The sequence below is a fragment of the Schistocerca nitens genome, chromosome 4 (assembly GCF_023898315.1).
Source record: "Schistocerca nitens isolate TAMUIC-IGC-003100 chromosome 4, iqSchNite1.1, whole genome shotgun sequence".
In the NCBI taxonomy this organism is placed as follows: domain Eukaryota; kingdom Metazoa; phylum Arthropoda; class Insecta; order Orthoptera; family Acrididae; genus Schistocerca; species Schistocerca nitens.
Genome location: NC_064617.1, coordinates 945,647,393 through 945,670,002, shown reverse-complemented (window position 1 = coordinate 945,670,002; position 22,610 = coordinate 945,647,393). Strand labels below are relative to the sequence as shown.

At 44.0% G+C, this 22,610-nt stretch overlaps 1 protein-coding gene across 2 annotated transcripts in view; it reads left to right on the top strand.

The window, feature by feature from the left end:
- The first annotated feature begins 13,224 nt into the window (after positions 1 to 13,224).
- The window catches only part of LOC126253610 (cuticle protein 21.3-like), a 112,473-nt gene continuing 103,087 nt past the window's right edge, over positions 13,225 to 22,610 (top strand). The window contains exons 1-2 of one of the 2 annotated variants that reach the window (XM_049955072.1): positions 13,225 to 13,289; positions 15,556 to 15,786. In XM_049955072.1, coding sequence (XP_049811029.1) covers positions 13,278 to 13,289; positions 15,556 to 15,786 — 243 coding nt within the window. In that variant the 5' untranslated portion in view covers positions 13,225 to 13,277. The remainder of the gene's footprint in view (positions 13,290 to 15,555; positions 15,787 to 22,610) is intronic. The other variant, XM_049955066.1, reaches the window with a different exon arrangement.

Here is a 22,610-nt window from a genome sequence, read left to right as displayed (position 1 = left end):
GCGTCCTGAATGTTCCACCTTCACTTGTCTCTGCAGTCCAACGACCAGATCTAATGCAGATCAGCAATATTTCTACAAGACTGATAACAGTCTAGTTTCACATTGCCAAACGTTGTGAAGTAATCAGTGTTTATAGGAACCACTGCAAAATTATTTAAATTATGTTTCTTACACAACACTTTTTGTTCTAATTGGATAATTACATTTAGATACCAGATTCTATAAAATAAAATGGCAATAAATTGTATGCATTATTTGTACATACCGTACAGTAAAAATAACAGCGCATGCAGTACGTATAAGGAATAAATAACTTCGCTCTCCATCCGTGGATGAAACTGAATGAAATCATTCAAGTGAGAATAATAAAAATAGTACTCAGCCCCTCGCACTTCATAGCGATATGTAATTTCTGTAGTAGACCATACATAACACGCTGAGAAATGCAAATCGGTCTTAGCGATCGATATATCACACTAAAATAAATAATTTAAAGATGAAATTTATGTAAAAGAACGTTCCAGCACAGCATTGTACGGTAGTGAATCATGGACTGTCGGTGCACCGGAAAAGAGAATCAAGACGTTTGAGATGTGGTGCTGTAGAAGTATGTTGAAAATTAGGTGGGCTGATAAGGAATGAGGAGGTTCTCTGCAGAGTTAGCGAAGAAAGCAATTATGGAAGAACCTGACAAGAAGACGGGATAGAATGGCCGAACATGTGTTAAGATATCAGGGACTAAGTTCCATTGTTCTAGAGTGAGCTGGAGACAGTAAAAGCTGCTTGAGACGACAGAGACCGGAATACACCCTACAAATAATTAAGAATATTGGTGCAAGTGATACTCTTAGAGAGATTAGTGCAGGAGAGCAATTCGTGGCGGGCTGCATCAGACCGCTGAAAAATGACAAGCGAGTTGATGTTCTTGAAGTGAGATGCTGGAAGATCTGAGAATTAACCTTCTTCTGTCACCATAACAATATCATCAGGCAAAAAAGGTCTTTTAGCCAAAAATATTTCATTAGTTTTAGGAAGGAAGGAAGATTGGAGATTAACGTCTCGTCGACATGGGAGTCATCAGAGACAGAGCTTATGCTCGGATTGGGAGAGGTATGGGAAAAGACCCGGCTGTGTTCTTTACGAAGCAACTATTGTGGAAGTCTCTATTTGTTAATTAACTTTAGAATTATGTGGCAGTCACCTCTTATGAACAATGTGGTCCTTCTAAGAATTCGTACTTTAGATCCCTGAATTCTGCCACTGTAAAAGTGCTATGTACGATCATTGTTGTGATGATAGATGACTTGCAGTCTACCTTACTCTGGCAAACGTTTGCAACTAGTTCTTTAAAAACACTTGTAGAGCATCCAAGAGTTGCTGGAAGCAATTAGGAGAGGAGGTTTCTAGTTGGGCCTGATAATCGATTATAGTGAGATTCAAGTATGGCACAATGAACATGCTGAAAAGAAAATTGTTCGTATCATGAGGGGAGTGCTTACAGTTGAAGACACGATTGTCACTGTAATAAAAGGGAAATAGACGTTGGTAGGACGTACAGCAACACGAATGGTTCGTTGATGGACTAAGGAAGTAATTTTCTGTATTCCAAGAAGTACAGACGAAGCTATGGAATGGCATAAGATATTAAGAAAGATGCTGAGGAAAAATGTATTTGTATGGTTGCCGATAATAATACATGTAGAAAACATATTAGGAGCCGTTTAATCAGCAGGGGGCCTTATGTGATAGATAGCAAAACTTTCTTTTTCTGCTCTTTTTCCTTTTTTGTGAATTCAGATTCAGTGTATGATAACAAATAACGTGTACTATAGTGCATTACCACTCTCTTCCACGTGACCTTCTGAAAAATGTTCGAAAACATTGGTAACAACAACAGTGTCCTATAATGTTCTACATTATCTCCTATTATATAAAATGATTTTCCTAATCTGTCTTGAACCTGATCGCATCTAATGCCTGAGACGACAGACGTTATTAGTAACTTATCCGTTCGAATAGGGAAAGGGGAGAAAGAATTAGATAAAATAAAGGAACAAGTAGAATCTTGCATTAAAATTGAAACTGATGAAGTTAAAAAGCAAATCAATGAAATAAAAAACGAGTTGAATTCTTTAGCAGCACATCAAACCTCTACAGTGGTCAGTGTTCCGTAGATGAACTCGGTAACGGTCAAATGATTTGGAGACTACGGGAAATATCACCGAATAAATTTTCTAGCAGCATGCAGGGATGGTTTTATAAGGGGAATGTCCGACGAGGCGAAGATAAAATACGTGAAAAGACATTTGAAAGGTGAGCCCCAATCGTGGGCAAATATACACAGTGATACGTTCACTACCTACGAAATATCTGAAAGCAGTTTCCTGAACAAGTTCCGGAGTGAAGCGAAGCAAACGCGACTCCAAAATGAGTTTCTGAAGGGGGTAACATTTAAATACGGGAACGGGTCGATGCGAGAATTTTGTAAATGTGAACTTGAGAGATTAATGCATGTGAAACGTCCACTCGGAGTGCTTACAGAAATTACGACGTTGAAAAGGCGGTTACCGGAAAAATTGCCGTGGGGTCTAGTGCACACTCCTACCAAAGCATTAGATAAATTTCTGGACTTTGTAGAAAAATTAGAATGGTCCTTAAAATTTAAACCGCAACGTAAGCAGACAAATAGTTTTCCGAGTGGAAATCATAACTACAGTCTGAGTAACTAGTATGAAAAACATCCGGGAAGTTATCAACGGAAGGCAGACAACAGTTTTGATAAGGGAAACGGTAACAGGAACACATCCAATTTCAAAGGGGTAATGGGAGCGGATACTTTCGCGTCAGGGACCGACACCAAGAGCGTATATTTGAGGGACCGGCACCTGGTGAAGTTAACCAGCGTAATGAGAGATCGGGAAACTAAGTTTCACCGCATCTCAGGTCCGGAGATGGCAAAACAAACCGGCGGTGAATGCACACGAGTAAACGGGAATGTGATAGGTGTTAATAAATCGGCAGAAAGGCGTCAGAATTTTGGAATGAAATTAGTGAGAGATGAGAATCAGATAGGTAAATTTTTTAATCAGACGGCTTCATGAAAGGGTACTGCCCTAGTTAGTTGAGCGAGGATATTTGGCGAACGGGCAACGCGGCTGGGGACGGGCAGAGGGATAGTGCTGGAGCAGAGGCGAAAGCTGAGAGTTTGGCTGGAGACACCAAAGTGTGCAGTTCGGATTGAGACACGAAAGCGGACAGTTGCCTTTTAGGCAGCTAGGTCTTAATCTCTGAGCGATGAGCAGCTGCGCGGCTGGTGTGAACTCTGACTTTTCGCGTAGATAAGTTGTAGTTCGCGATGAGATTGTGAATGATCGATCTGTGTCAAATGGATATGCACTTGAGGGTAACAGTGACTGTAAATACAACCCCTTTCGCTATTAGTTTGGTTTCTGAATAAACATTATTCTAACCAAATCGGAGCTGTGTGGGCTACATCATTTATGGGCCGTTAATTTAGTTCCCGATATTATTATTACTGTTATTATATGTTATGTTAACTTTGTATTTCGCAAACTTTCCACCTGCGACACAATTTAATCAAAGGGTCACAAGTGTCTAATTTAGGGCGTGTAATGCAACACGTGCGGTTCAACCCACAGACGAGCTTGAGCCAAGACATTTCGACGAAGAGGAAACGCATGTGAGCCCCAACATCTTTGGGGTGTTAGCTCGCACGATGAACAGGATGATGTCGTTTCTTCGACTTCCTGAAGATGCGCAATACACTTCATAATTGACAGTTGCACCATAAAGGAGGGTTTCAAACAGAACATCTCATACAGCGTGACTTTAGCGGTTGACGGTGAAGCTTGAATCTTTTTCTTCGGAGGAGAGTGTGGGCACCACTCCATGAATTGCGCTTTAGTTTCCGGTTCGAAATGATGAACCCATGTTTCACCATCTGAGACGATTTTCGACAAAAAAACTGTAACGTCCAGCCTCATAACGTGCATGCAACTATGCGCAGATGGTCCTTTGTTGCTCTCCATGGTCTTCTGTTGGGGCGAGTAAACCAACTGGTGGACGAGTGTGTCAGCACTAGCACCAAAGATCCAGTTGGGCAGCGAGATGTTTGATTGTCACCCGTCGATCACTTCGAATGAGTGTCCACATATTTCAACATTCCAGGAATCACAGGTGTGTTAGGCCGGCCGGCGCCCCTGAGATCGGGACAGGTTTGCGCGACCTTGTTGCGATTATAACAGACAACCTCGCCCAGCGACCCACCGTTCACTGCCAGGTCTCAGTAGACATTCTGCAAGCGCATATGAATACCTGCGATGCTCCAGTTTTCCACCAAAAGAAACACAATGACAGCTCTCTGCTTGGAACGCACTTCCATTACAGACGCCATTTTGAAGGCTATGAGTAACGCCAAATTGTAGGGTCTAAAGCGAGAATATTCCACGATGTCTCACAACAAATTTTGTGGTTTTTCAACCGAAACTGGCGGAGGAAACCAGAGTGTTGCAGTACTTACTGATCGACCCTCCTATAATATAGGGTCCTTGGTATGTGTACTTCATATTTCTACATATCTGCTTCCTGTACCTGCATGTGACATGATTATCTCGGAAGTACAGCATTTGCAAGTTCTGAATACTGTCCAGAACCAGAAAAATTTAAATGTAACATTTACAGGAAATTTGTAGAATTGGTGAGTAAAAACAATATAACGAAGAGATACATGTCAGCGCCCGACTATTAAGTTGCTTTCGGGCAAATTAATAGTCGGTCGCTGACACACATCATGGCACAAAGAAGGTTATTCACTAATGTGTCAGAGATAAACGGATTTCAAAACCACAAAGTATATGTTATTAAACCTGTCAAGTAGCCCCCGGCACTAATCCGCCCGGCGGATTTGTGTCGAGGTCCGGTGACCCGGCCAGTCTGTGGATGGTTTTTAGGCCATCTGCCTCGGCGAATGCAGGTTGGTTCCCCTTATTACGCCTCAGTTACACTATGTTGGCGATTGCTGCGCAAACAAGTTCTCCACGTACGCATACACCACCATTACTCTACCACGCAAACATAGGGGTTACGCTCGTCTGGTGTCAGACGTTCCCTGGGGGTTCACCGGGGGCCGAACCGCACAATAACCCTGGGTTCGGTGTGGGGTGACGGAGGGGTGAAGTGGACTGCGGTAGTCGTCGTGGTGTTGTGGACCACTGCGGCTGCGGCGGGGACGGAGCCTCTCCGTCGTTTCTAGGTCCCCGGTTAACATGCAATACAATACAATACAAACCTTTCAAGTAACAATGCAGAAGGCAACAGTACATGCTAAAAGCATTGTCTTCAACTCGATGCATCCTACAGGCCCGCTGACGTGTACTGGAATGTGCACTGATGAACGAGTATCTCTTGAGTAACAGAGATCCAACCGGCGTAAGCACCAGTAGTTGAAGATCAATCGTATGAAAATATCAGAATGTTTAACTGCTTCAGAGCAGTTACTACAGACGATGCTTAGTGCCAGAAGTATGGTCAATCATTATATTTGTGAATGATGTTCTTCGGCCTCGGTTAACCTCTCAAGTCACACAGACTGTCTGAAGAAACAAACTCTGTGTACAGGACCCTGATACAGTAGTGCAGTACTGAAGTTCGCGCTCAAGTACCCGGGAAAATAGGTTTTGAACTAAAACTCATGTGTAAGCTCTTCCATCCAGTACAGCTTGGGGAACACATGGTATGGAGGATTCGGTGCAGTCGTCAGTTGGATAAAATATGCAAGAGGCCGAACATCTGAGGCCTGACTGGAACGTCTTTAATGACGATATCATGTCCCTGGACAGACATCCCATCAAGCAATTTTTTATATTTATTTCAATTTTTTCTTTTTTTTCATTTTTTCTCTTTTTTTCTTGTTTTTTAGTCGCCAGTTGTTCGACTGTTTTGATGTCGTCGTACATCTCATCTTGTCTTCTATTAATCTTATCATCTCTACCTGTTACTCCCAACATATACTGCCACCTTTGGCTTATCCTAGTCTTGCCTTCACCCTACTATTTGTTCTCTCTCCTGTACCTTCCACTGCCAGGTTAACTAACCCTGGATGCCACAGCAAATATCCGTCAAGAGCAATTTGCGCTACTAACATTCAACTCTGACGAGTGACCAATACTGTCTAACGTCTGACCGTGGTTGGAAAGTATTTCTACAGCTCTGATTGTTATCATATTTGGATTGGTTTCGAGAGAAGTATAGTTTTAATCTTTACTGCGTTCGAAAACCAAAATACTGTCTCCTCTGTTTAAGAGGAATAATAATATTTAGTCGATTTAACATTCCTTTTTTGTTTACAATAAACTTGTTTTTTAAATTCGTATGGTTTGTTATGGTCCCCACCCCACCTTTAACGCATGTGCTTAGTATACCAAATTCATTTTCTTTCCTACAAGCAACTGAACTCTTTTGATGATAAGAGTTGCGATTTACTCACGAGACACTCATATTTATTAGTCATTGTGCATCGCAATACTAATTTGAGTTGTATAGCAAAAGAATATTTTTCGATATTAGCTTCGATTTCTTTATATATCGTGATACCTACTATAGCTGTGGAGCTTTTTTTTCGGTACTCAGTTCGTTTTCTTCATGTGTGTTGCTGCGTATACATATACATATTGGAAACAGTGTAGCACAGTCTCCACTTGAGATACATAGCTAAAGTCTATTATTCGATACCTGTTTCAAATTTTCTACGATACTGAGGGTAAACCAGCACTCCACCGACAAACGTTAAGAGGTTGTTCAGAAATAACTGTTGCGTATTTTGATGCAAGAGGCCCACGGTCTTGGGCGGTTCGTTACAGAGTTATTTCATTTCACTTTGGTTCTTGCACCGATTAGCTTTAATGACTGTAAGCACTGTGCATATTGCTTGGAAACAAACTTGTTCCGTTCATTCACGGTACGTCGTACTGACAACGGTAAGGCCAATTTTCGTTCTCAAGTTTGTATCCAGTAGGGAAGAGGCTTGTACAATGGAACACGTTTCAGACTTTCGCCTCTAGCCAGCCCTATAACATAAAATTAACATATTTTCTTATTCCATTTTAAATGATGAAATTCACTTTTATTTGCCGCTGTCTGAAATTATAGAAATTGCTCCGGAAAATTAAGTTCTTTTCTAAATTTGAAGACATATCACAAGGTACAACATGGGCATGTTAATAGGAACAGATATTCTATTGTAATTTGAAAGCGCAGCAGCCGACAAATCTTGTCGATCTCTTCGCAGTCGTCTGTATGTTACGTACTGCTCTGCTAAATGACGATAATCAGTAAGTGAAATGAAATGAAGTGGAAGTATTATCAGAAACCAGTTAGATCTTAAAAGCATTCTTGAACTGAAGGTATATGAGACTAACACAAATTTCCATTTTCAAGCCAAGTAAATTTGTTAGACATTAACGAAACTCTGTTGATTTCAAAACATCACATGTTGCCTGGTAAATGATCTCCTCCTGTTTAATAGTATGAGATGGTGCAGAACAGATGAAATGTGTCTTAGCCAAAATTCATATAACTAGTCGCAAAAATACGTAGACTTTTATTCTGTAATTGAAGTATTAACAATAAACACACATCAAAAAAAGTTTTGCATCACCTCGAATCCTAGAGTTACGGAACCTGTACAGAAATTTGCAATAGAGATCAACATAACCATCATTTCCCGCCTTTTTATTGCTCATGAAAACCACACGTGGCATGTTGTACTACCACACAGCGAGAACTTCAGAGATGGTGGTCCAGACTGCTGTACACTCCGGTACCTATAATACCAAGTAGCACGTCCTCTTGCACTGATGCATGCCTGTATTCGTCGTGGCATACTATTCACAAGTTCATCAATGCACTGTTGGTCCAGATTGTCCCACTCCTCAGCAGAGATTCAGCGATTCAGCTTAAATCCCTCAGAGTGGTTCGTGGGTCATGTCGTCCACAAACAACCCCTTTCTATATATCCCAGGCATGTTCGATAGGCCACTCTACTCGAGAGATGTCGTTATCCTGAAGAAAGTCATTCGCAAGATGTACACGATGGGGGCGCGAACTCTCGCCAATGAAGACCAATGCCTCGCCAATATGCGGCGGATAAGGTTGCACTGTCGGTCAGAGGATGGCATTCATGTATCGCACAGCCGTTACGGAGCCTTCCATTGCCACCAGGGGCGTACGTCTGCCCCACATGACGCCACCCCAAAACATCAGGGAACCTACACCTTACAGCACTGGCTGTACAGTGTGTCTAAGGCACTCAGCCTGACCCGATTGCCTCCAAACACGTCTCCGACAATTGTCTGGTTGAAGGCATACGCGACACTCATCGGTGAAGAGAACGTGACGCCAATCCTACGCGGTCCATTCGGCATGTTGTTGGGCCCCTCTGTACCGCGCTGCATGGTGTCGTGGTTGCAAACATGAACCTCGCCATGGCTGTTGGGAGTGAAGTTGATCATCATGCAGCCTATTCCGCACAGTTTGAGTAGTAACACGACGTCCTGTCCAGCTCGAAAAGCATTGTTCAACATGGTGGCTTTGCTGTCAGGTCTCCTCCGAGCCATAATCCGTAGGTAGCGATCATCCACTGCAGTAGTAGCCCTTTGGTGACCTCATCGAGGCATGTCATTCACAGTTCCTGTCCCTCTGTACCTCCTCCATGTCAGAGCTAAATCGCTTTTGTTCACTCTAAGACGCCTGGACATTTCACTTGTTGAGAGCCCTTCCTGCCACAAAGTAACAATGCGGACGCGATCGAACCGCGTTATTGACCGTCTGGGCATGGTTGAACTACAGAAAGCACGAGCCGTGTACCTCCTTCCTGATGGAATCAGTGGAACTGATCGGCTGTCGGAACCCCTGCGTCTTATAGGCGCTGCTGATGCGTGATTGTTTACATCTTTGTGCGGGTTTAGTGGCATCTCTGAACAGCCAAAGGGACTGTGTCTGTGATACAATATCCACAGTCAAGTCTATCTTCAGGAGTTCTGGGAACCGCGATGATGCAGAACTTTTTTTTGCTGTGTGTATAACGAATAGCTTCAATATTTGGTACAACACTTAAGTATGCAGAACTCGAAAGTTTTACCCATGCGGAAAAAAACACAACCTGATGTCTAGCAAATAGAACAGCATAACATACTTTATGAGATCAAAAGTATCCGGACACCTGGCTGAAAATGACTTACAAGTTCGAGACGTCTTCCTACGGTAGTGCTGGAATTCAATATGTTGTTGCCCACTCTTAGCCTTGATGACAGCTTCCACTCTCGCAGGCATACGTTCAATCAGGTGCTGGAAGGTTCTTCGGGAATGGCAGCCCATTATGCAGGGAGTGGTGCACTGTAGAGAGGTATCGACGTCGGTCGGTGAAGCCTGACACGAAGTCCGCGTTCCAAAACATCCCAAACTTATTCAGTAGGATTGCGATCAGTCCATTACAGGGATGTTATTGTCATGTAACCACTCCGCCACAGGCGGAGCATTATGAACAGATGCTCGATCTTGTTGAAAGACGCAACCGCCATCGCAGAATTGCTCTTGAACAGTGGGAAGCAAGAAGGTGAGTAAAATATCAATGTAGGCCTGTGCTGTGATAGTGCCACGCCAAACAACAATAGGTGCAAGCCTCCTCCATGAAAACACGACAAATTCATAACACCACCGCCTCCGAATTTTGCTGTTGCCACAACACACGCTTGCAGATGACGTTCACCGTGGATTCGCCATACCACAACCTGCCAACGGATCGCCACATTGTGTACCGTGATTCGTCACTCCACACAACGTTTTACCACTGTTAAATTGTCCAATGTTTACCCTCCTTACACCAAGCGAGGCGTCGTTTGGCCTTTACCGGCGTGATGTGTGGCTTATGAGCAGCCGTTTGACCATGGAGTCTAAGTTTTCTCACCTCCTGCCTAACTGTCATAGTACTTTTAGTGGCTCCTGATGCAGTTTGGAATTCCTGTGTGATGGTCTGGATAGATGTCTGCTTGTTACACATTACGACTCTCTTCAACTGTCGGCGCTCTCTGTCAGTCAGCAGACGAGGTTGGCCTGTACGCTTTTGTGCTTTACGTGTCCCTTCACTTTTCCACTTCACTATCGCATCGGAAACTGTGGATCTAGGTATGTCTAGGAGTCTGTAAATCTCGCGTACAGACATATAACACAAGTGACAACATGACAGCTGACCACGTTCGAAGCTCGTGAGTTCCGCGGAGCGCCGCATTCTGCTCTCTCACGATATCTAATCACTACCGAGGACCCTGATATGGAGTACCTGGCAGTAGGTGGCAGCACAATGCACGTAATATGAGAAACTTATATTTTGGGGGTGTCCGCTTATGGCGGTTTCTGGTGCAAATTCCTTCACGTGTTTCTAAAATCATCTTGAGATTCAAATGTGACATGCTCCTTCACCTTACAGCAACCATATCATAATACTTCTACTTTTGAGGTTGTTGTGTTGTTCTTTGTTTTGTGTTTATGTTTTGGTAACTGAAAATTACCTGCTTTCACTTTTGTGAAGATATTTTCGCAGAAGGGAAGTCTTGTGTGGAACGACTGCTGCACACGTGCTAGCATTTCAGTAGAGATATCTGAGCAGGCTGCAGTAATACGTTGTTGCATATCATCGGTTGTAGTTGATAAGTCCTTGTAGACAGCGTCTTTCAGCTTTCCCCACAGAAAAAAGTCTACAGGCGTCAAATCCGAGGAACGGAGCAGGATGGTACATGTCGTCTGCGTCCAGTCGAACGATTTGGCAACATATCGTGAAGACTTGATGTAGTAGTTCGTGCACTATCGACTGCATCATGTTGGCACTACAGCTTCCTCCTAGTGAGGAGAGGAACGTCTTCTAGCATCCGTGTAAGATGGTCTGTTGGGAGGCTGTGATACTTGTGCGCTCTCAGTGCTATGACTACAAGTCGTGATGCACTCAAACCACACACAACCTCGTGATTAGCGACACGCAACTGAATGATACAAAGAACTGTCGGTGTGAGAACTTCTCAAAATACAATATTTCTCAAACGATTCGCAGTAAAATACTGTAACAAAAAAAAAGCCATTTTAATTTGTCCTACTTTTAGATTGTTAACCTCAATCTCCATTTAAGAAAGTGTATGTTTGTACAAAATATACACTTTAGAAGTATACTGTGCCTGCTCTTAATACATGTAGCTACCCTCCTCTGTACCGTATTTTCAAACGGTCGTCATGTTAATTATTGTATATGGTTATATTAGAAGTAGAGAGTGGCCCTGTGACTTTCTTGTTGCCACCCTTTCCAGTGCGGGACAAAATCTGTTTCCCGTCTTACTACGTGTAGTGTTAAAATTTAAAATGACTGCGAATACTGTAACTGTGGTCGAACGTCGGAACCAGCCAGGTATTCACTTACTCGAATGTGGGAAACGGCCTAAAGATCACATCTAGGCTTGCTTGCCGGTACGGCCCTCGCCCTTAATCCGCCGAGCGGATTCGGTCTGGGGCCGGCGCGCCTCCCCTAATCGCGGAAGTGGCACGCTACCACAAGCAGTTTTCCAGGTTGGTCATTTGAGTCACATAGCTCAAGGGTATTTTTCGATACTGTTTAATCACGATATTTTCATTTTTGGTTCATGCTACGTCCGTTGATGTTTGTTACTGCTGTGTAAATAGCTTTTACAATACTCGATTTATTTTATTTGCGATAAATATTTCTCATATTCATAAGGGTATTATCATATCACTCATCTTACCAGAACTAGTTTTTCTCAAAGTAGGAAATTCTCCTAATCAAAACAGCCTGACTTTTACAAAATTGTTAAGGCTTTCGTGGTCACTTGTTGACAAACTGCCTATTGGCTTCTGTCTCGGGTTCTTCGGCCGACGCTCATCTGATGATTTTACTGACGTTTCGCCAGCACGAGTGGCTGGCATTGTCAAAGCTTCCCCCTCCATTGCCGGTGGTGTGCTGGAGCCGAGCTCGCGGCCGCAGACTATATGTACCTGGCGCGCCAACGTCCGAGGACTTCTCCGCGGTTATTTCCGGTGCGCTTCTCTTCTAGCTATCTGCGGCGGTCGTTCGCTGCAGCACGGGAAGCCAGGATTCGTTTACCTTTAGACCTTTCTCTTTCTTGTTGAAGCTGTTGGAGTGTTTTTGTATTTCTACGGCTTCTCTGAACAAGCGGGTGTGATAGTGCTTGTCTAGAGCCAGAACTCCCGTGTCGGCAAATTTTACTACGTGGTCGGTCTCACTCAGTGCGTGCTGTGCCACAGCCGATTTCTCCACCTGCCCCAACCTGCAATGATCCTGGTGTTGATTGATCGTCCAGTCATTCCGTTGACGCGCCAGGTACATATAGTCTAAGGCCGCGAGCTCGGTTCCAGTTCACCACCGGCAATGGAGGGTGCAGCTTTGACAAGGCCAGCCACTCGCGCTGGCGAAACGTCAGTAAAGTCATCAGATGAACGTCGGCCGAAGAACCCGAGACAGAAGCCAATAGGCAGTTTGTCAGCCTGACTTTTGTTTTAAAAATCACCAATACTATTTAATTATAGTTGTCACTTTGTTTCCGAAGTTTTCAGCATGCTCACTACGTCATTGGTTAATGCTGACAGCCAGTGTTGCAATTTCCACTTCATCCAGCCAGTCCCTTCATGTGGTAAGGGTCTTAAACATATTCCTTTCCTCGTCTGTTTATTTTGTTCTTCATCGATTGGCACTTCGTCGAATTAAACGTTTCGGTTCATCTCGCAGGTAAGAACGCCTGCTCGTGCAGTTAGAGATAGAGTGCATGAAACAGAACCCCACCGTCGAACAGTAACGTACAATAATAGAAACTGTTGGCAGATGAATACTCGCCGAAAGTGGAACACAACGTACTTGAATTCCTGGTAGCAACTGATACAAAACCTGAGACGCTTGGGGTCTCATGACATATTTTTGAGCCTCTCATACGGGTTGTTACAGATAAACGTCGGTACAATAAAGGAAGCTACCTTGCACACCAGGAATACGCTAGCGCAATTACCTGCTGGGTGTCATTCAGTGGTCCAGGCCGAGCAGCGGAAGGTCGGCTGCACTACTTTCACGAACCTCTGCCAGCGACCTCCTGCGTATATATACGGGTCATCTGCAGACATCGGCACAGTCCAGCGGCAGCAGCAGCAGCAGCAACAGCAGCAGACCCAGTCCAGAAACCTTTACCACCAACATGAAGTTCCTGGTGAGTCCGATTCGCCTTGGGGTAGCACAACAGTGGTGTTCACTGGGCAGTGTCTAGGAATACGCTCAAGACCTGAACGATTTTTCACAAAAAAAATCTGTATTCATGGGTTCAGTGATCTTGCACTGTTAATCCGCGTACAGCTGCACTCGATCGTGCAGGGCACTGAGAAAAGAGAGAGTTGACAACGGAATTGAATCGATACTGCGTCCTGTTACGTGACTCTTTGTGATGTAAATCCGCCTAGGTTGAAATAACAGAATCCATGAAACTTCCTGGCAGATTAAACCTGTGTGCCCGACCGAGACTCGAACTCGGGACCTTTGCCTTTCGCGCGCAATTGCTCTACCATCTGAGCTACCGAAGCACGACTCACGCCCGGTCCTCACAGCTTTACTTCTGCCTATACCTCGTCCCCTACCTTCCAAACTTTACAGAAGCTCTCCTGCGAACCTTGCAGAACTAGCACTCCTGAAAGAAAGGATACTGCGGAGACTTGGCTTAGCCACAGCCTCTGGGATATTTCCAGAATGAGATTTTCATTCTGCAGCGGAGTGTGAGCCGATATGAAACTTCCTGGCAGATTAAAACTGTGTGCCCGACCTAGACTCGAACTCGAGACCTTTGCCTTTCGCGGGCAAGTGCTCTACCATCTGATCTATCGAAGCACGACTCACGCCCGGTCCCCACAGCTTTACGTCTGCCTATACCTCGTCTCCTACCTTCCAAAATTTACAGAAGCTCTCCTGTGAACCTTGCAGAACTATCACTCCTGAAAGAAAGGATACTGCAGAGACTTGTCTCAGCCACAGCATGGGGGATGTTTCCAGAATGAGATTTTCACTCTGCAGCGGATTGTGCGCTGATATGAAACTTCCTGGCAGATTAAAACTGTGTGCCCGACAGAGACTCGAACTCGGGACCTTTGCCCGCGAAAGGCAAAGGCCCCGAGTTCGAGTCTCGGTCGGGCACACAGTTTTAATCTGCCAGGAAGTTTCATATCAGCGCACACTCCGCTGCAGAGTGAAAAATCTCATTCTGGAAACAGAATCCATGGACGGCTGTTCTCTTCTTCTTCATCTCCGAAAATCCAAAACTACAAAAAGGTTTTATGTTATCAGAGCAGATACTTACCTTCACAGATGTGATTTCCCGAAAAATGTTGCTACTACAACAGTGGTAGTCTTTAACTGCAGGGATATAATTTTTTGCACCTTGAAGCAAACATTTCATTGGAACTTTGTGTGAACTTGCGGTGCTGAATGATATGCGTTTATCAGGGAGTGGGCGAGTGAAGAATAAGAAATTGGGAAGTATGACAAATTAGTGAGGTAACAGAGATCAGAATAAAACCCAACGAAAGAAAAAAAGACATATGCTGGATCTTTAAAGATTCAGCATATCTAGTATATAGGCTGCTTTCTATCAGCTTGTACTTTTCTTACAAGGCTTGCCACTGAATGTTGTAAGAGATCGATAATGTCCATAGCTACAGCAATTTTCTCTCCATTTACTTAGCCTCATTTTATTGTCTGCAATTCGCATGAAGTTTTCAAACGAAAATGGAATGATCATATGACGCGGATTGCCAGGAGTCTCCACCTGCGGGAAGTTCGGCCAACCAGGACCAAGTCTTTTCAGTTGACGCCACACTGTGCGACTTGCTTGTAGTTGTTGATGCAGTATTGATGAGGACAACATAACACCTAGTCCCCGATGATAGAAAACCTCCTACCCTGCCAGTAATCCAACCCTGGCACATTGCATGGCAGTAAGACACGCTGACTACTCAACTAAGGTGGAGGATCTAAGTTTGCAAACAACACTTAACAGCAGCGTATTGTTTGCTAATAATTTACTGCTATGCAGAGACTATGGACAGTTGGACTAGTTACAGATATTGCCTTATAAAAATATTATACGTGTTACGTGAACAGTATTCATCATTCACTATAGCTGCAGCCTTCCCCTCATACGGCAGTAGCATAGCAATTATGATAACGTTTATTCATCGCAAACCAGGAACTCAGCAACATGCAGCACACAAAAGCACGTTCCCCACTTTAATAAGCTGCCATCAGGTTTTTCAAATCACTTTTATCCTTCCGTAAAAGGAAACAACTTACGCTCATATTGATTTCGAAGTTGCGTTGTTATCCACGGAATAGCTTTTAGCGTGGGAGTTGCGCTTAAAGTATTGATCTGAATGTCAGCAAGAATGAAAATACTGAGAGAGTATTGTAAAGCACCAATCTTTCGGTTTCAGATCGTCCTGAGTGCTGTCGTGGCCGTGGCACTGGCCAAGCCCGGCTTCCTGGGGGCGGGCGTCGCCGCCCCCGCCTACGCCGCAGGCATCGCTGCCGCCGTCCAGCCCGCTCCCGTCTATGTGGGCGGCATCCACCCCGGCCTCGCCGCCTACGGCCCGGCCAACATCGTCGTCGGGCCCGGCGGCTACAACCTGGACACCCCTGACGTGGCCGCCGCCAGGGGCGCCCACCTGGCCGCCGTCGCGCAGACGAGGGCCCGCGACGCCGCCATCAACGGCGCCGCCCTCGCCGCCGCCTCCGCCGCAGCCTACGGCGCCTACGCCGCCCCCGCTGTCGTCGCCGCCCCCGCTGTGGCTGCCGTCGCCCCTGCCTACGCTGCCCCTGCGGCTGTCGCCGCCCCAGGCCTGCTGGCCGGTCCTGGTGCTCTCGCTGCTCTCAAGGCCGCCTACCACGGCTAACAAAGCTGAGCAGTGAGACATGGTCCACCTTATCCCACTCACAGTCGGTGACTTCTGTACAAAAATGTGAAGAGCAGTAAATTATTTTTTGCACGGTAACATTTTGTTCATTTTTACCGTCCATTGAGACTCACACCATAAACTAGCTACAGTAAGGCCTCCTAAAGTTTTCATTCTTCCAATGCAAATGCCTTTCCAGTATGAAAATTTTGTGCATTTGATGTTCCAGAGCTTAGAAGTCTGTTATTTTCTAAATGACGTATTTTAGTACACCATGAGTTGCATGCTGCCAGACTGCTACTTTGGTATAGTGACATTGTCTGTGGCATCTGACACAGAGGACAAACAAACAAGTGTATAGCACAACATAATATCATTTTCCATACATAACAAGCAAATATAAGGGTACATACAAACTGTGTGCATCTGTATCAGTTATAAAATGTCTTTGATGTTGAAATTGAAGGGGATCCAGAAAACAGAAATATGTAACCATGTCTTTGTGAGCACAACAGGATCCAACATCTGTACCACCTCTGCTGTATACACGTCATTTGCATACATGTTATAGCTGTCAAACGCTAACCGATAATACTTCGTCATGCAGTAAGTGCATGTCATAGACGGTTCTGGAAATGACATTAGACATAATAAAATACCGGCCGTTGTGGCCGAGCGGTTCTATGCGCTTCAGTCTGGAACCGCGCGACAGCTACAGTCGTAAGTTAGAATCCTGCCTCGGGCGTGGATGTGTGTGATGTCCTTAGGTCAGTTAGGTTTAATTAGTTCTAACTTCTAGGGGACTGATGACCTCAGATGTTAAGTCCCATAGTGCTCAGAGCCATTTGAACCATAATAAACGACGTGTAATGTAGTCTCTTGGCCCCGACAAACTTATATAGTGAGTGCACGTGACACATAGTCCTGAATATGACATCAAAGATGAGAAGAGAATTGCAGTACAGACTCCGTGCCCCCTGCCGCGCGGAATTAGGCGAGCGGTCTGGGGCGCTGCAGTCATGGACTGTGCGGCTGGTCCCGGCGGAGGTTCGAGTCCTCCCTCGGGCATGGGTGTGTGTATTTGTCCTTAGGATAATTTAGGTTAAGTGGTGTGTAAGCTTAGGGACTGATGACCTTCGAAGTTGAGTCCCATAAGATTTCACACACACTCTGTGCCACAATCAACAATTCCACATTTTCATTCCATGACAGTAACGTCCACTGTGAACATCAAATGTGACCGTTTAGCGTTTGGCAGCTGTCACATATGCGCATGACTTTTTCCTGCAGAGGTGAGACAGGTGTTGGATTCTATCGTGGTAACACAGAGATGGTTATTATTAGGTTTTAAATAACAACGGGGCTATAAGTCTGCTAATTGCCATTAGTTTTGACACCACAGAGATTTTGTAATTTGACAAACATCTTGTGATCTGACCATGCGTAATATTTATCTTTGTGTTTCTCCTTTTTTGGATACAAAATGTTATAATGTTGTAAATGTCAGTACTTGTATATATAAGTTTATTCGTTTGTCCTCCGTATAAGATGCCTCCAACGGTTGGTTCTATGGCTGATCCTGTAATTAAATATTTTACGTGCAGCTCATGGTGTACACCACGATTTCTTTTAACAAACGTCTCTTCCATACCTGTTACTTTCTCATGAAAGACTGCAGCTGTAGATGTCTGTGACGGGGACTAAAAGACTGTATCTTTTCTTAGCACTAATATATCTGTTGACAACAAGGCACATGCATAAGAGAACTGTTAATCATATACTGTATCATTGACACTGGAAGATTTTTTTTTAAATCTGTGGTACGTGAACATAGCAAGTAATATGGTATGTACTGCCAAAATACCTGTTCCTTCCAGAACCATGTATGTGGACTGCTAATAAGTTTCTCGCTCTTTGAATGGTAGCAAATTTCTGTGATCAGCACGTTATGGTCTGCGGCACCGTAGTGCGATGCTACTGCGAAGAAATCTCTTCTCACACGCACACGTCCTTCAAGTTCCCGGAATGCTGTTATTAGTCGGAAAAAGCTACCTCGTAACCACAAGTCGTACTAAAATTTCTTTTGACGGTGGAAGCTTAAGTGATCGAAAATGATTTCTCATTGACGGAACAAACTCTTCTTGAAACCAGTTGGTGTAAATGTCATATGTCAAGCATTCTTTGAATGCCTGTGAGTGAACTGTAATGATGACATGTTTATATGCTTGAAATATTTCGGACTTTTACCTATACAAGGCGGCATGATTTATATGTGGCAAAGAGGACAAATATCTGTGTTTATTCTTTTCAAAACCCTTCTTATCTGCTTACTTTCTGTATCGAGAGTTCTGGTTTGATGCAATCGATAATAAAGCGCCGTTTCATCACAGTTGTATACTTGATGATCATTTAAATTTTCATTTACCATTACCTTGTTTAGAATTTAGCAAACTGTGAAGCAAATTCACTGTCGCAAGACCCTGGTCCTCCTTCAATGGTCGTTTGACGAATTTCATGGCAACATTTACACCTTGAAAACGATCCGTCGGAAGCTATAAAATCTTTATTGTCATGTAAATTAAACTGAAATTATTCAGATTGGGCTTAATAATTGACCTGGAAAGTGACACAGCTTCACTTCACTCTTTTAAAAACCGTCTATAAATGCATTCGTGGAGTTAAATACCTTCTCCTACTTTAGTCCTTTTTGTGTTCATTCCCACTTCACTTTCAATTCTGTTAACAAAACTTTAAAACTTACTCTCTTCTTTCACCCATGCCGTGATTTTTCCTTCAGGTACAACATTTTGGTTTCACCATTCTTCACCATTCTTCTTTAGTTTATCACTCACAGAATTTGCATTCGGTTTCTGTGACATCATAACAATCACGCAGAAATCTAAACAATGAATGTATAAGTTAGTTTCATTGTTTAATGAATAATTTATGAGTTACATAATGGTTGTACTCATTTCGATTATTGCCAAGCAGTGTTGCATAATCACTTTGTTGACAGCGTCACAGTGTTATAATGAGACCTGTATTCAAATTTTCTATCCAGCAGGTATTCTGGTATGCTTTTGAGACAACTCAAAGGTTGAGTTTAATTACGTCCATCTATTTCGGTTGTTGTTTGAATGGCTTGGTTGTTGCCGCATAAATTTTACTGCAGAAAGACTACATGCAGATTGTAATAAGATTTTTTCAAGTTTATGAAATGTGCTGAGAGAGCAAAATATTCATAATTATATTTTATTTAGGAGCACTTACTTTACACTCCTCTGTATCCGAATCCGTGGTATATCGGGCAGCAGTATAGGCTTTCTACCATATTATCAAGAAGCAATTAAAAATTAAAAAAAAATTGTAATTCCAGTCGCTGACAACGAACAAAAAAATCTATTTTAAAGGCAGTGAAAATCGTTAAGATAGTAAAGAAACTCAGTTCATTTGCAAATGTCACGTGTTCCGTTGTAACAGATCTTCCGTTTCAAGGTACAAGGTCGTGCACGAAAGACGAACTATGGTTTAACAGTCCGCAAGGTTACATAACTAGTTTCAAAAGCATGCAGGATTTTACTCATCATAAAACTCCGTAACTGAAGAATTAACATTTTTCTTCAAATAGCTTTGTTATATTGTGCAGCACTTAACACATGGAGTGCCATGCACGTAATATTGCGTCTTCTGCTTAAGGCTGTCTCTAAAGCACGTTCCTTCGTATGGTTCTAAAATCAGTCACTAGAACAAGGAAATATCTTATGTCTCCAGACACGATGTCTTCCAGGGACAACAGTCCCCCTGCTTTGGTTTCCAAAAATGTTATGGAAATATATCGAAACAAAACCTGCTCAGGAAAACATACGGCAAATGACATAATTTTGATGAGTGCATTTTAACCACGGTAGTTCCGTACGTAACTGTCTTAAAAACCAGTGTTGCTCATTTCTTTTGAGTCAAACGATAAAGTGAGGCGTCTAGTAATCACGGTTATTCTGTGTGAAACAACTCATTGCATGAAGTGAACAGCCAGGCCCGAATACCGGAATTCGGAAGTTTGCAGAGCTGTCACAGAGCTCCCGGTGATGTTGTACAGTGGCTACGACCGTGGTCTCGGTTTAGGGTATACAAGTTGCAGTAGTAGTTTTATTCGGCCGTCGATCACTTTCGTAAAGATAATGAATATGAAGTGGTACAAAAGTGTAGGGGAAAAAGGTAGGTATTAACATGGTTACAGATGTCTGACAGGGGTGTGAGACAATGGCTTTATAATGGGAATCATCCCGTGCTTTGCTTGGAGTAACTTCGAAAAGCCAAGGAACATCTACTCAGTTTGTTCACTTTTTGAAACCAATACGGCTGCAACTGAGTTCCATTTATCATGTGACAACAGGTCCATGTGGATGATGTTTCCATTTTGTGCGCAACTCCCATTGGTGTCCATATCGTCGCAATACTGACATCGATATTTTTTCCCTAAATTACTTACAGCAAATACCGGGAGGTTTCCTCAAAGAGACCCGTACTGTTATATTCCTACATCCCTTTCAAACCGATCTAGAGCCCCATTTCGTGGACAGGACACAGGGATCGTAATGCTTAACGCCGTCGTCATACACAAGCCCCGTTCCATTGAGAGCAGTTTTGTGGTCACTCGTTTACGGGTGTAATACAGCACTCTTAGGGTTGTGTACATCAGTCAATAAAAACGGAACCCTTATAAGATCACTCTGTGGTCTATGTGTCTGTCTCTCTGTCTGTCTGTATGTCCCAGTGTTAAAAACCCCTTTTTGTCGTATACTGAGGACTAGGCTCCCTCGACGGTGTAAAGAATTTAAACTTCTAAGTAAATGCAATCAAAAGATGGCCAATCTGATACTTGAAAACTCACTTACCAAAACCTCATTTACTCATAGTCCTTCCTAAAGAGGAATGAATTACTGCGTAATTCAATCTAAATATTCCATCTGAAATACCATCGTCGTCAGCAAAATTTGTACAGCACATACTGAAGCCAACTGGAATGCCAGCGTCCCAGTGCCAAACACAGTGACACCAACGACCAGTCCACCTTCGATAAGTGGCGGGGGAGTGGATTTCCTACCAACCCTGACCTACCACACCCGTACAATTGTACACATCGTTGACCCCTCATTCCTGGTTTACTATCCATGGATGAAAGTTCAACTTAACTACAGCCTGGGACTGCACAGGCAGCTTTATGAAAGCTTCCTCTAACATATGAGGAGGCGACACATTCCATGCCATTCAACATCAAACCACCCATGAGAAGAAAACCAAAGTGAATCACATAAACATAATCGCTGAAAAAAATGAGGGCACTTGAGGTTCAATGGCCGGCCGGAGTGGCAGAACGGTTCTAGACGTTTCAGTCTGGAACCGCGCGACCGCTACGGACGCAGGTTCGAATCCTGCCCCGGGCATGGATGTGTGTTAGTTAGGTTTAAGTTGTTCTAAGTTCTAGGGGTCTGATGACCTCAGATGTTGAGTCCCATAGTGCTCAGAGCCATTTGAACCATTTTGAGGTTCAATGAGGGATGATCATTGAAAACTAAAATAACACAGTTTGTCCATCCCTTCTCGATAGCACACTGGTACCACGGTACCGAATTACAATGAAATTATGTACACAAGTCACGACCTGACGAAATATCTAAAGTGGACGAAAGTGGAAGGGGATAGCACAGTTATGGCAGTACCGGCTATGACCTTTCTCTTCTGTGCAGATGCACACATATTACCCAAACTCTTATGGGACATGGTAAAAAAGTCTTCCACGAGTAATGAGTGTGTTGGCTAGCGACACTACGAATGGAGAGAATGTGGCTCTCGCGGGAGGCGTGTGCGAGATAGTCCCTGCAGTCGCACTATCCTCTGTGCGGTCGGTGGCTCAGTCAGTCCTGCATTCGCCGCTGTGCTGTGCGGACGTGTTTGTTTTCCGCCTGCGGAGCACGCGCGCTCCCTGTTGTTTACATTTCAGCGGCCGTCACGTGTCGCTTACTTGTACTAGAACCACGGCCAACCGTTTTTAGAAAATCGACACTACGATTCACCTTCTGCAATGATTAGGCACGACCAAAAGCCTTGGAAATAGAACGCTTCCTACGTGACATTGCTAAGATCCGAGCTTCCAACATCTTGGGCATCCATTTGTCCATATTAATCAGTACGGTGTACATCAAAGTCGTCAATGACGCGGAGTGTGAAAGAATACTTCGTGACACCAAACACGGACTACGTTTTTGCCATGCCAACTGAAATGTCAGTGCTGTCACTATCGACCATGCACGCTTGGGAATGCGCACCAGACGAGTTTTCGAACTCCCGTTGGAGCTCCCGGCGGAAGAAGTTATCGCGGCTTTCCGTCCCTATGGCACTGTACACGGTCACACTGCCGAACGCTGGACGCAATTCCAAATGTACCCCATTGTTAACGGTGTACGACAGATCACCATCGATCTCCATCGCCGCGTGCCATCTTACCTGCAAATTAGCGGGTGCCGCGCGGTCGTCACATACGACGACCAACCCGAGACCTGTTCCGGGTGCGACAAAGAAGGCCACCTCAGATCTGA